At 38.1% G+C, this 15,083-nt stretch overlaps 1 protein-coding gene across 1 annotated transcript in view; it reads left to right on the top strand.

Annotated features, from left to right (window-relative positions):
• Window positions 1-15,083, top strand: part of KCNH1 (potassium voltage-gated channel subfamily H member 1) — a 221,179-nt gene that overhangs the window by 114,689 nt on the left and 91,407 nt on the right. The window contains exon 8 of the mRNA XM_072409818.1: window positions 14,149-14,348. Within this exon, the coding sequence (XP_072265919.1) occupies window positions 14,149-14,348 (200 nt within the window). The remainder of the gene's footprint in view (window positions 1-14,148; window positions 14,349-15,083) is intronic.

Here is a 15,083-nt window from a genome sequence, read left to right as displayed (position 1 = left end):
GCTACACTTGATCAATTTGCTGAGACCACAAATCCATTCCAAAAAACTACACACATTTTTCTTTTGGTTTACATACTTTATTATTAGCAAATAATGCTGTGTGACATGAATACTGCATTCATGCAAAGAACTCAATACCAGCCTCATGTTTGTCTCGGTACAGTTTTCCTTGAAAATACTTCCTGGCAAAGAAAAATGATTTGGGTGACTGCAGCCCAGAAATGAGATTTAATGGCATCTACATGTACAAAATGTATAATAAAATATAAACTTTTATTTAAAATGCTTTAAAAATGCACAAAAAGTCATAACTAAGCACTCATGTTGTAAAGATTTTTTCAAATTGCTAAAAGCGAACTTCAAAGTACAATGAATCTTAGATAATATTAATGGAAAGTGCCTATGAGGCCTCCATATAAATGCAATTTAATGGCTGTCACTGAATGACATTTAACTGTTTTTCTACAGCACGTTTATAAAATTAAATTTTAATAATGGAGAACCAAAAAAATCCATGATAGAAAGAATAATAGAGGAAAATGTTACCTCCTATTAGGCTGAACTTAAAGCGTACCTAAACTCAAAATTGTCACTTTACATAAAAAGGTAGACAACTCTTTTATTGAAAAAAAAATTATTATTATTATTTATTGAAAAAATCTGTTTATTTGTGTTTTTTTAAGTGCAACACCCTTTTTTTTAAAAAAAAAAAAAAAAAGGGTGCAGCACCGTCCCCTTAATTCTCGAATGCCTAGCCGATCAAGAATGAATGGGAGCGCAGAGTCTCCCAGGATACCAACGTCAGGCATCTCAGGGGGGCTCTTGGCTGCTCCTTCTGTGCATGCATGAGCATCTGGGGCATGTGCAGAAAGAGCCCTTTCATCAACAGGGAACAAAATCTCTGATCCCACGCATGCGCAGTGAGATCGGCAAGTTTTTTTTCCCAATCTACGTCACCCGATCCCACGCCTGCGTTGGGTGACATAGGAAGAGGAACCTGAAAGAAGAGAGGAGACGATGGCGGCGCATGGCGCTCCCACTGCGCTAGGTCGAAGACTGATCCCGGGGCAACACAGGACCCGATGGAAGAAACCTCTCGACGGATTGACTGCTCTGCGGGATTGAAGGTAAGGGCGATTTTTTTCTTTTGGGTAGTTTACGGTTTACTTCCTCTTTAAGGTGGACTGAAAGTAAACTCCAAAACCTTTAAAAGGTTGTGAATCAGAGTGCTGTAAAAGGTTATTACAAAAAAGAGCAGCTCATCGTTATTTGTATGATTAGGACAAAAGTAACCTATGTACCTATGGGGTTGAGGTCTAAATTGTGTGGTTGGATTTTGACCTGATATTTTTTTCTTTTTTTTGTTTTTGTTTCATTTTTAATGGCTTGTGTAGTGTAAAATGCTGTCAGATTTTGGTCTGTGTGCCAATTTTAGAGAAAACAGTAATTGAGAAAACTTCATGAGGGGTTCATAGACAGTTGTCACCAGTTGTCTTCATTGTAAAAGTTCTCTCCTGTTCCATTGACAACCATTACATTTATGACTTACTGTTACTTTCTGCTCCAGTGACAATGGTCATCAGGACCTATGAAGAGGGTAAGTCTTACCTGGTGGAGGTTCCAACTGTTTCCTACGCTATCCAAAACTTGAACAATCTCTTTTGGGTGATCTAACCCTTTAACAAAGTTTCTGCTGCTTCAAATCAATTTATAACAAAAACCTGTATTTACAGTCCTTACCCTAGTTCACTCTCACGAGTCCTGTGTATTATAAATCCTCTGTTAAACAAGCCTCAATTTTTATTGGCCGCAAGCTATATAGGCAGCTGCTGACTTTTCTACATGTAACTCTCCTGGCTGACTCTATGCACACTAAGCCAAATACGACATTTGCTGTTTTGTTCAGCCGTTATGTAGCTATAAAGATTAATTCATATCATTCTGTTTCGAGATGTTTTGCATAAATAAAACTTTTCAAAACTTGCTAAACTGATCACAGCTTAGGCACATCCATGTTTTATGAGGAGCATGCTATTCCAAGGTATTCTGGGACTTATCCCTCCCCCAGGGGGCTCAGCATATTGCTATTGATGAGCTCACTGTCCTCTGGCTATGGAAGGGATTAAGATCAGTAAAAATGGAAAGTGTTATGGGCCAAAGATGGGAAACTGGCTGCTTTAAAGTGAACCTGTAATTAGGTCAATGAAAGCAAAACAGCTGAAACGCTGTGCATCAGAAACCATAAAGTGGCCGATCTTGCCTTCAAAGTTCCCAAACCAAATTGGACCTATATAAAAATCCTATGCAAATACTAATTTTTTTAAAGACGTTATTTGCATAAGGCTTTCGGAATGCAATTTACCCTACGTGTTAGCATTAGATGATAGGCTTCCTAGACCCCAAACAGTGGGAGCAAAGTGAGAATGCCCACATGGGCCACTTTGCTGGTTTTCCTTGAGGCTGAAGCAGCTAGTCAAGGATTTAAGGGAAATTTCTTCATAGCCATCTATTTCCCAATGCCTAGCCTGTGACCCTTTGCCGATCCCAGTATTGGGTATAGACAAGGTAAGTATTTCCGCAGGTTTACCCATCTTGTTACAAAATTATGGAATCAGTCCTTTATGACTGTTGGGGGGCTATTTTGATTTTTTTTATGCCTTGAATTTGGCTGTAAAAAAGTTCACAATTGAGCAAAGGTAGCCAGTTGATTGGACTTTGTTGAGGAACCTTATTGAGGAAGTGGCCCAGAAACTACAGTATATATGTTTTCAGGGAATGATGAACAAGGAATAATGTAACATGCTAATAAAAGATCTGAATTCCAAGGAAATGATAAGTGTTAAAGCAAATTAGCGCACTTAGCACAACTGGGTAGAGTATATAATGAATGCAGATGTATAACTATCCACCTCCTGGGTGGTATACCAAGGCTGGCAATTACAGGATAGAACATAAATATCATTCTGACTCCCTGCAGAGTTTCTTCCCTCCACCTCTCTTGAATATGGTGTTTTTTAAGGGAACCCTTTGCAGGCTCCATCCATCTAACAGCATCAGATAAGTAGTACTTATATTCTGTTACATGGTATGGCAATCCCTGAATGTGCCAAGCTTCAAATCCAATCAAGAAGGACAGGACCAACCTAAACATCCGTAAGATTTGTGATTAGTAGTTTAGTGGTTTTGTATATGTGTGTTTTATTTATTATTTTGAAATATTGTGTTTAAACTATATATATATATGTGTTTGTGTTTTTTCTCTTTTTCAGTCATTTAATAGAGCTTGGTGCACCATGAGACCATTGGTTTAAAAATGGTAAATTAAAAAATCATCCTAAGTAGAGATAAGTGAAAGTTGAACAAAATGATCAGTTTCAGTTCAGACAGACTTTAAATAATTCATAGACATCTGAAGTCCTGAATTTCTGAACCAGAAATATACTTTAAGCCAATAGGTCTAAGCCAATCCCCAGGGGAACAAACTTTACAAATTTGTGCAGGATGGTTTGGGAAGTTCCTTGAATGCTGAAATAAGAAGATATGAAACCAATACCAACTTGAGGCACTATGGTAAAAAAGAAATCTATTGGGAATATAAAGTCAAGCTAAGGGTGCCCAGACAGCAGAATCAGAAATAGAGTAGTAACAGTCTTCAAAAATTTTCTCCCAAAAGGTTTGCCAAAATTAAAACTCAGATTCCGATTCAGCCACCTATCTAACCCAGATATGTGGACTTTTCCCCAGATTGGAGTGACCCATGGACTGCTCCCCAGACAGGTGTGACACTTGGACTGTTCCCAAGACAGGTATGACTCTTGGACTGCTATCCAGATGGGTGTGAACCGTGAACTGTCCCCCAGACAGGTGCAACTTATGGACTGTTCCCCAGACAGGTGTGATGCTTGCACTGTCCCCTATACAGGTGTGACTCTTGGACTGCTCCCCAGACAGGTGTGACCCATGGAATGATGACCATACAGGTGTGACTCATGAACTGTCCCCCATACAGTTGTGACCTGTGGACTGTTCCCCAGAAAGGTATGACCCTTGGACTGTTCCCCAGACAGGAACTCACCATGGACATAAACCACTTTAAAATAACAAATTACAGAAACTACAATCTGTTTCATTCGGTTGACTACAGTGACACATATTCAACCTTTAGTTCCATTTGAAGACGACATTGCTTAAGGCCGTTTAAGGCTTCTTTATCTTTGAAATTATAATTTCATCAGTTAGAAGATGGATAGAATTAAATTTTATATTGCTGGGGAACAACTATTAGAATTTGTTGTCAGGTCAGTTTTCTACCTTTTCATCCAGTAAATAGAGTCCTTTGAAGCTAGAGTCATGATTAAGTAATCATTGCTTAATTCAGTTTCATAATGAAACATTACAGTTACTAGGGGGAGAGCTGAATATCTATTTCAGCAGATTAATTTTGCCTTTGGGGCTGTATACATTATTATAATTGTTATTCATTCAGCTGTACCACGTTTATGAATGTCTGCAAAGCTAAACAGTCCAACTAAAATATGGACTAAGTAATCATTTATACAAATGGATAAAAATTGATGACCACCACAGGCTATGTCTGTCAGTTACTCCTACATACAATAAACTTGCTTTGCTAGCTTGCATTGGAAGTATTGCACATTGCTTAAAATATAGCTAATTTATTAAATGCGCACATATGAAGGAAAATGCTGCATTTTTGTTTCACCAATGCTTTTTTTCATATTGCATACTTGCAGGCACAAGGCTGTTGAGGTAAGAAATAACCAACAACTAAATGTAAAGTGCCAGTTGCATTATTTATGATTAAATCTGAACGTTAGGCAAGCAGCTTAATACACATATGTAATACCTAAATGAAGCTACTTTACCCACTATATTCATATTCCATCCAGTTATAAGACGTATATGTCTCTTCCACGCAGCATAGAATTGTCTGGCATTAGACCTGATTTTTTCTCTGCTGTGGATTAGTATCCTTCAGAGGTCTTGTCACTCCCTCAGTTTGTGATTGGACATTGAAAGAAAGAAACATCACACTGCTTATTTTACCTCCTGTTATCTCCTATTTGTCACACTTACCTCTTCCTCACTAAAGCACATGCGGGCAGTTCTGTCTCTGGTCGTACCTATGCTCCCAAGCTTTATCAGTTTCGTCCACCCCGCTGGCCAATCAGGAAATAGCCTCTTAACCATCCTTGGCTATTTAGCTAGCTCAGACACAACACTCAGCGTTCATTCAATGTCTCTTCACTGGTGCCGAGCCCCTAGTTTGCTGAGCAGTTCCTCTACACCTGTTGCTTAATTCAGTGTTTCCTCTGTCGAGCTCCTGTGTTAACCCCTTGTTGCGCAGTCTGTCATTTCCAGCCCTTGCACTTTTCCAGTGTTTCTGTCTGTCTGTGGCTATTCCTGTGTCACCTGTACCTCCTTTTGCTTCCAGTGTGTTCCTTGTCTTCGCAGTGTCCCGTGTCACTGGTGCCTATTTCTTGGATCCCTGGTATTGACCCCTGGCTTGTGACCTGACCTCTCTTTCTTGCTGCCTGCCTTGACCCCAGCCTTTCTTTACAATTCTTCTGCCTTGTGATTTGGTACCGTGTATCTTCCTGCCCACCCTGGTGTGCCCAAAGACCACAACCTGGCGATAAGACCTGGTTGCCACAGACTCTGCGCTTGGCCCTTCTCAGGGCTTACACCATGCCACTAGCGCCCCCGAATGGCCCTGTCTCTCCAAACATGACACTCCTATTAGAATCCTCCTGCTTTGCACATGTGCCCTGCAGGACAACTGTACGGGTCCAGTGCTGCTTCTCCTTGTCTCTGCTCTGCTTTACAGGGACTTTAAGAAGCACTTTGCCAGCCACATGGCTACCTGCACACCTAGCTTTTAAAGAACTAGCATTTGCACATTTTACAATTTATCTAAATATTATACATTTATCCTCAAAGGGCTATGGCCATGTACCTTCCCATGGAAAACAGTTCAGGGGTGCAATGAAGAAGTCCTGAACCACATCCTCACTGCCTGTCACAACGCAGCCTAAGGATGTTGATGGCTGACTTGGAATAAGCACAAGCAAACTGGAAGTGACAGGAAGAAAAACTTGCATATGTAATGATGACTGCCCAATGAATAAATATTATTACAAATTATGAAAATTGATCATTTTTAAACTGTGTATATGCAGGATTTTAAATAAAACTTGCCTTACTTCATGGCTCCACATGCGTGCTGCCCTCTGGTTACAATAACAAGTTACAATAATGATAACGAGTCCTTTGAAGCCAATTCACTTCTCTGGTCATGCCACTACCTCTCATGGGGTAACAACTTCTCCTGCTTTGCATGTAATGACAACCTGGGGTGAAGCAAAGAGGACCAGAGGGCGATGTATAGAGAAATATTACTATGTATTAGTTCCTGCTAGACCAAATGAGAATTTTATTCTGTATATGCAATGAGGGGGCTCACAGACCAACAATATTTGTCTAGAAGTCAGATCATGTTTTTCTGAAAAATATTGAAGAAACTATAAAGCATATTCCCCATAAATTAGGCCCAACTAAAGAAGTAATTCACTCCAACTCCCTGTCTTCTTCCAAATTCCAATTGTTATGATGGAAACTGCCACTGGTGTGTTAGAAAAAGGAATCATCTGCTAATACACATATAAATGAAGCATTTTATTTTTCAGTGTGTGGATTAGATGGATTTTATTACCAACCTGGATCTATATTCTGGACTACATTGTATTTCTTGTTCACGTTCAGGGAATCTTTATCTATAGTGCAGAATGATGGATCTCCATGACATGATAATAATTAGCTCTGTTTATTTCCCATGTGTACCATGAACTGATATAGAATCCGAACACAACCCTTACTGTAAATGTATCTGCTTGTTCTATGTTTATTAGGTGACACTAACTATAATTAGAAAAGAAACGACAATTACATTAAATCCAAAGGAAGTATTTATTTAGTATAATTCCCCTTCATTGTATGAGTAAAGTATTCTTTTTTTATTGAACAAGGTAGATCACAAGACAAAGTATTTTGATGGAGTTGTATTCATCCATAAATATCAAGATGATAGTATTTACTAGGAGCACCAGGGTATAAATCTGCTTGTGTTGTAAGACAAGCTAAAGTAAAGTGCCAATTACATAAGTTTATTTATGATTAAATCTGAACTAGGCAAACAGCTTAATACACATATGAATTACCTAAATGAAGCTACTTTACCCACTATATTCATATTCCATCCAGTTAAAAGATGTATATTTTCACGCAGCATAGAATTGTTTGGCATTAGACCTGATTTTTTCTCTGCTGTGGATTAGTATCCTTCAGAGGTCTTGTCCCTCCCTCAGTTTGTGATTGGACATTGAAAGAAAGAAACATCACACTGCTTATTTTACCTCCTGTTATCTCCTATTTGTCACACTTACCTCTTCCTCACTAAAGCGCATGTGGGCATTTCTGACTCTGGTCGTGCCTATGCTCCCAAGCTTTATCAGTTTCGTCCAACCCGCCGGCCAATCAAGAAATAGCCTCTTAGCCATCCCTGGCTATTTATTTAGTATAATTCCCCTTCATTGTATGAGTGGAGTATTCATTTATTATTGAACAAGGTAGATCACAAGACCATGTATTTTGTTGGAGTTGTATTCATCCATATATATCAAGATGTTATTATTTACTAGGAGCACCAGGGTATAAATCTGGTTGTATTGTAAGACAAGCTAAAGATACCTATAGGTGTTAGATGATAGCAGTCCCATCTGGATGAAATTTTGATGGGGTCAGGTGACAATTTTCTAGTGTCAGATGGACAGGCAATGGAGCATGTTAGGCATTTTTAAGCAATTTCTATTTTTCAATAAGGATTAGGAGGGAACTGGGGATACTCTTGCCACTTTACTTTATTACATTAGCATCAACACTCAATATCTAATAAGATCTTGGGTGGATAAATCATGCTCAACTGCAATTTACCTTATGTAGACAACTTAAAGGGGTCCATAAGCATGTTGATTGGATGATATGTATTCTCATTAATGTCTCAAGGTTCTAACAAATGTGAAGTCCCTAATCTACAGTTATTGGTATGCCATTTCTCAGTGATGTCGCTGCTCTTTAGTAAATGGATTGACCAGATTGCTAGTAATGTCACTGACCTTTGTGGAATGGATAGGCTGCATTCTCATTCATTATTCACCATTTCAGTGGTGTCTGTTTTTTGAAAAATTGTTAGGCCATTCAGTGGTAGCATTCTAATGCAGCCATTCTCAACCCCAGAGAAACCCTTTAAGTTATTTCCAGGTATCCAGAAACCTCTGCTAAAATCAACTATTGGGTGCCAGTTGGAAAAATGTGAGGTTTTTGGCAGGTTGCTAGATTTGTGATGAAGGATCAACAAATTCTCAGGCACCAGAAAATGGGAGGTCAATCCTTCACAGCTCACGGAATCCCTAGAAACCTCTGGAGGAACCCTAGGGTTCCATTGAACCTTGTTTGAAAATGACTGCTCCAGTGATTAAACAGGCCACATGTTCAGTTATTTAAAGCAGGCTTAATACCAAAAATCTTACTTTACATAAAAGCGTAGACAACTTTTTAATTTTCAACCCTTTTTTTATAAAAAGGGTGAAGTCCCTTCCTATCTGCCTTTGTCAATGTAGAATAGGAGTGCAGATCCTGCTAGGATAACCATGTGATGCATCGATGGAGACTTCTGGCTGAGACTGGGAATGCGCAGAAGGGGATTTTCGCTGTAATTGGATAAAAAAATGCTAAGGCTAAGGCAGATTCCAGGAAAGGCGCGGGACCTAAATAAGGACAGTTCCTGAAAAATCAGGGCTCTGTGAGTTTTATTTTTTTTGGTTTAGTTTCACTTTAACTGGTCTTTAGCATAAGTGACTATTCCTTTTATGTCTACCTTGCAGGCAGCAGATTGGTGCAATGTGGGATGATTTCGTTTGGTGACCTGGTGCCAGTATCTTGTTAAGTCCTGAAATGTGGTTGGGGAGGGTGGCTAAGTTTAGGTCAATAGGGTGGGTGTTTAAATTAGGGATGCTTCATTTAAAGTATGCTTATTCTTTTACGTTAGGGTCCTATTTGGGACATTTCTCTTTATTTCTTATACCTTAACCCCCCTAGCGGTATTCCTGGGTGTGACTTGGGGATTTTCCATGCCATAATCCCGAGTCACACTCGGGGTCGCTAAAAACATTAAAAAAAAAACACTTACCTTGTTGTCCCCCAGCTCCTCAGGACATGTCTTCTTTCTTCAATCTTCAGCCGGCGACTGCAAAGATGTTCTCCGGGGTTTCCCGGTGACGTCAGTGCATGTGTCAGTGCGGGCAAGAAACTCAAATAGTTTTGTATTGGATTCAATCCAAAATAACTGTATTGAGTCCAATACAAAGAAATCTTTATATAATAAATATATTTTTTTATATATATAATAAACATGCTACTATACAGTTATATTACATGTTTCACTATTTTTTTAACAGATTTTTGGTGTTTTTTTTTATTTTAAAGTTTATTATAAAATTTATTAAATATTGGACATATTTCGGTGAGTTATGCCTAAGAATTATAAGCCTAAAATGTAAAATATATTTTAATGCAACAAATGTAATGCTTTTTGCATGAAAATACGGACAGAATTAGAACGCTAGGGGGGTTAATAAAAAGTTAATTGAAATCTTTCAGAAGTGAAGGAAATCCTGTCTTGGCTGTCATTGAAATGCATATCCAGCTGGAAGAGTTTTTCTATAATTTAGTTTTTTAGACAACTCAAAATTTTGAATGTTCCCTTACTTTCATTCCAGGTTAGCATGGTTTCTAGGATGTGAGAACATCAGAATTTGCCTATTATTTGGCATACACCGTTGCTCAATTTGGCAAATGATTGATATTTACTCGATTTCCCCAATTTAAGCATTTCATAATGAGCGGATTGCAGCAGAAACATGTTGAAAATGTATTTGGAATTTGAATCAATGTTCTTATTGAATTAAGCTTCTAATTTATTTATGATGTCAGATAATGCATACTTAACATAACAGGAACACAAACAGCAACAGAAACCAGCTCTTACCGATATACTTTAAATTCCCACTTAAAAATAATGACATCACACTGTACTTTTTTGTGTGTGCTGCAATGAGTTGACCATGGTATACCCAGATATATATAAAATATGTGAATAATGCACTGTTCCGCACTAGCTATCAGCATCAATCCACCTTCAAAGGATTGCCTAAAGGCCAACTCTTCAGAAGTAAACTTATTAGCCCGACTGATGAAGTTCATTAAAAAACTGTCAGAACATTATTGACAGGCACCTTGCCAGGGGTTACGATCCTGACTCACTGCTACTCTGCAATTTAGACGTTGATGGCTGGGGTAGATCACCATTATGTCAAAGATAAAAGGGAGCCTAGAATGACCGAATTCTATTTGTGAGTAAATTTGTCCTCATTTAGGTAATATGAAACAAGCCTTAAAGCACTGGAAAATCTTGAGAAAAGACCTGTTGATGGGTACCCCATACAACCATCCTGGCATGAGATTTCTAACACTTTGGTTTCGGAATATAATACCAAAAATAGCAAAACAAAGCAGAAGGGGCACTTTTTCCGACTTACCATGTATTATTTTTATAAAATAGAGGACAGAAGAATACTGGTCAAGGTTTTTTCAAAGATCTCTCAACTGGTGTTGTTTTTGCAAGAAAATTTATATTGGAAAGACCGGTCCTCTACTGGATTATAAGTGATGTCAATGGTCAATAGAAGATAATGGATAGGCTGCATCACAAGTGTTCAACTCCAGTCATTGATGGCCAATTACAGGCCAAGAATTTTTATATAAACAGTTTCAGTTTATTAAATATGCAAATGCATTACTACAAGAACGTTTATTTTTTGAAATACTAAAAATGTGTGTGAATCCTGGACATTGAGGGCTGGATTTGGACCACCCCCAAGGTAAATACTTGACACCAGCCTATTGAAAACAGATAGCCTTGAACTTTTTATGATATCAATCCCCCTAGCTGGTTTACAGAAGCATTCTCACACTCACCTGACAATTCACCTGCTAATTCTGGGACATGCTACATTTTTACTTGAGTATGGTTAGAAATAATTTATAATTGTCGTATTTTGTAGGGGATGTAGTATTGTATAGCATGCTGCCACTTTAAACTCCAGGCAGAGCTCATGTTGCATGATATACTGTATAATAATGATGTGATGCTGTAGAATGCTGGAATGAACTCCTCTTGTTTATGTGCTTGATTATTATTTATCTGCGTATTATTATGTTTTATTTATAAAGCACCGACATATTATGCAGTACAATTAATAAGGGCTGCAGATGACAAGCCTGCATACATAAAAAGTACAAAATATGACACTGGGGTAGATGAGGACTTACAAGAGTACTTACAAAGCTATAAGAGAGTTGTTAGAAAAGGTCTTTAGATGAGGACAAGAAAGCGATGTCCTAGATGATTAGACAGCGTTCTTTGAATCGTGATATTGTTTTTTATAAGATGGAATGATTTGCGTTTAATGTTGATTAATGCACTGCACATTTTTTAATACTAAGCTGTTGTGCGGATCTTTAGACGTATTGGGGGGTAGTATTTTATACCCCCCATAAGTACTTCGTTTTTAGAGTAATCACTCTATTACTGAATACATACACACTTCTAATATGTAAAGCATGCATTTTGCTTTACTATAAAGTATCTGTGAATCTTATAAGAAATTTCAGATAGGGTGAATGTAGGTTGATGTGTTTGGCTGGATTTAGACTAGTCATAAACCTTTCTTTTAAAAACCAGGATGGGTGAATAGAAGTTGCATAAGAAGCCAAACACTGGATTGTTCTCTCAACGGAGTCTTAGCTAAGGAGATCTTATTAGTTTAAATAAAATTTTGTAAAGGGGTTAATCCCTCAGAAACCTGACTCACTAGCTGGGGACATCTCTACCTTCCTACATCTTCTGTGACCTTTCTGAGCAAATAAGGAATGACCTGGGAAAAGGGCCAAGCTCCAAGACCTAAACTGAGATTCTTCCAGTAAGACTCTTAAATATTAACTTAAAAGCATGATAAGGACCTCAAGTTTTGTGAACTTTTGGCCTACATACCCATACAGTATTGACTGGTGCACTTCTTAGACACTTATTACAAATTAAATGTTGTATAGTAAATAAATGTAAAATATATTGCCAACTTTGTCACTTGACACCCAATATTCTGCTCTTGGATAAGTCCATTGCCAATATTCTGAACCGGTGATGTTCTCTTGTGTTAATGGTTCGTTCAGATAGATTTTTTAGTACTTTCCTATTGTCAAGTATTCAAATATTTTCTGTTCCAACCAAAACTGTCCTTTAGGTTAAGCATGGGCTTCACTGGGTTGAATCATTTCACCCAACCATATCCTCCCCCCAATGGTGAGAGGTTCACAAAACGGAATATATCAATACTCCTTGCCATAATGCCATAAGAAACTGTTCAGTCTTGGCCAGCTGGATTCTCAAATCATTTATTCTTTACTGAATAAGATATTTAGGGGAAGTGTGACACCATTACTAGATTTTATACTGACTGCTGCACTTCTATGGTGGGAATTGGTGAAAATATCTCACAAATGCAGTTCCCAGTGTCAATGAATTAGCAAGAGACATAAGATATCACATTGGTTGTTGTGCAATCTCCCTTATTCTTCAAGGATTATGAGAAACGGTGGTGTTGAAACCAAGGAACAATTTGATCTTCCCATTGGAAGACTCCAACTCCTGGTTATACTGGCTGCCATTGATATTTAGCCAGCAGGAAACAATGAACAAAATCTTCACTGCAAGAAGACATTTTAAAACACTCCGGTGGTGGACATTATATCCTTTGTGACAATATCAATGTTTTATATTTGGTTGGAAACTATAGCAGTTTTAAATTAAATTATTTTAATCTTAAACAAAATCATTGATTAATTGTCTTACAGTCTCAAAGGGTATACCTTCCATTTGTGTGCACCAAATGCTGTTGGAAATCCAAATATTACCTTGTGATGTGGCATCATCATTTTGCTTTTCATAAGCTGTGCAAAAACAGAGCTGTAGGTGAGACCTAAATATAGAATGCTTGCGGAAAACTACACAGGGGCAGATACAAGACCAGTCACCATGCACAAGTAGAGATACCTATAGTGACTGGTCCTTATTGCAGGAAATGCCTGTGCAGATGTAAAGAGCAATAGTTGTTGATTACTGCTCTGATCTGGAAATAATATAAAAAGAATACCAGCATACTTCTTTTTTTGTATTCAGATAATATTGGTGTAGCCTCAATTTCAGCTTAAAATTATTTTAAACTGTATAAAATTGTAAAATTTTATTTTGTATCTGCTTTTTTGTATACAAAAGCATTTAATACAGGGTGTACGTGTTTCCCACAGAACTTTGTGCTTTGTTTTTTAGGAGAAAGAACATCAAAGACTGCTTGTTCTCAGATAAACTGTAACTTATTAAAACGATGTACATTAGGAGGGGGTACATCTGTTCTGACTTGAGGTATTGAGTTCTTTTGCAGCTTGCAGACCACTAAATCTACGGACTGTGTGGTCCGGAGTCCTGTGTCATTCAAATGGGAAGAAACTTCCCCCTGAATGATGTCATAATGCCAGAACCCGCCCACTCTCCCATCTCGGGTCTGAGCCACAAACCGCCCACCGCCCTAAACCTACAATCTGTATGGGAGACATGGCCTGCGGCTTTGGCTGGTGCCGGTCCTTCTCCTAACTCCACTGGGGATGCACCAGCCAGAACGGCGGACCACCACTGGTCTCCATGGTCCCCATGGTCTTGCGATTCACCTGTCAGATATCTGCTGCCCAGTGACCGGGGGTTGGGGACCTCTGCTGTAAGACAACATATTTTGTACCACAAGACCTGAGGAGAATTTAGAAAACTTTAAAACAGACCCAAATTACATGGGAAAACTAATCATATTTTCTATTCAAAGAAAAAAATGTTAATCCTATCCAAAAGAACTAGGGCTAATTAAAGTCTTACTAACTACTTTAAACATTTTCTTCTCTTTCCAGCTCTTCTATATGCAACTATTTTTGGTAATGTGACCACCATCTTCCAGCAAATGTACGCCAACACTAACCGCTACCATGAAATGCTGAACAGTGTGAGGGACTTCCTAAAACTTTACCAAGTGCCCAAAGGACTGAGTGAGCGTGTGATGGATTACATAGTGTCAACCTGGTCCATGTCAAGGGGGATCGATACTGAGAAGGTATTTGACCCAAACCATTTTTTACCAGTTTTTTAGATTTCCTATTAGAGGTGACTGTGGAAGGAGGTATTTGCTGATAAATTATCATTAACCCCCCAGCGGTATTCCCGAGTGTGACCCGGTGTGGATTTTAATTGCAAGTCACATTTTAACTGAGTCACATTCGGGGTCACTTTAACCTAAAAAAAACCCACTTACCTTGGTCCGTTGTCACCCCCCGTGGTTCTGCTGGTCCCCGCAGGTCCTGGGGACACGTCCTGCTTCTCTGTTCTCCGTGCAGGGACGATCTCCGGGGTTTCCTGGTGACGTTGGTGCATGCGTCGGTGCAGGCAGACGGATCGGCGGGAAATTTAAATAATTTTGTATTGGATTCAATACAAAATAGCTGTATTGAGTCCAATACAGAGAAATTTTCATATAATATATATATATAATTATATATATATATATATATATATATATATATATATATATATATATATATAATATATGCTACTGTACAGTTACATTACATGTATAACTATTTTTTTATTTTTTAACAGATTTTTGTGTTTTTTTATTTAAAGTTTATTAATACATTTATTAAGAATATTAAATATTGGACATATTTCGGTAAGTTAATATAGCCTAGAATGTAAAATAAATTTCCACGCAAATAAAATGTAACGCTTTTTGCATGAAAATTTGGATGGAATTTGTAAAACCCAGGAGACCAATTATAAAATAGTGGCCCGG

Source organism: Pyxicephalus adspersus, chromosome 4, assembly GCF_032062135.1.
Source record: "Pyxicephalus adspersus chromosome 4, UCB_Pads_2.0, whole genome shotgun sequence".
Lineage (NCBI taxonomy): Eukaryota > Metazoa > Chordata > Amphibia > Anura > Pyxicephalidae > Pyxicephalus > Pyxicephalus adspersus.
The sequence above is the reverse complement of the archived record's forward strand: the minus strand, read 5'-3'. Positions and strand labels throughout refer to the sequence as shown.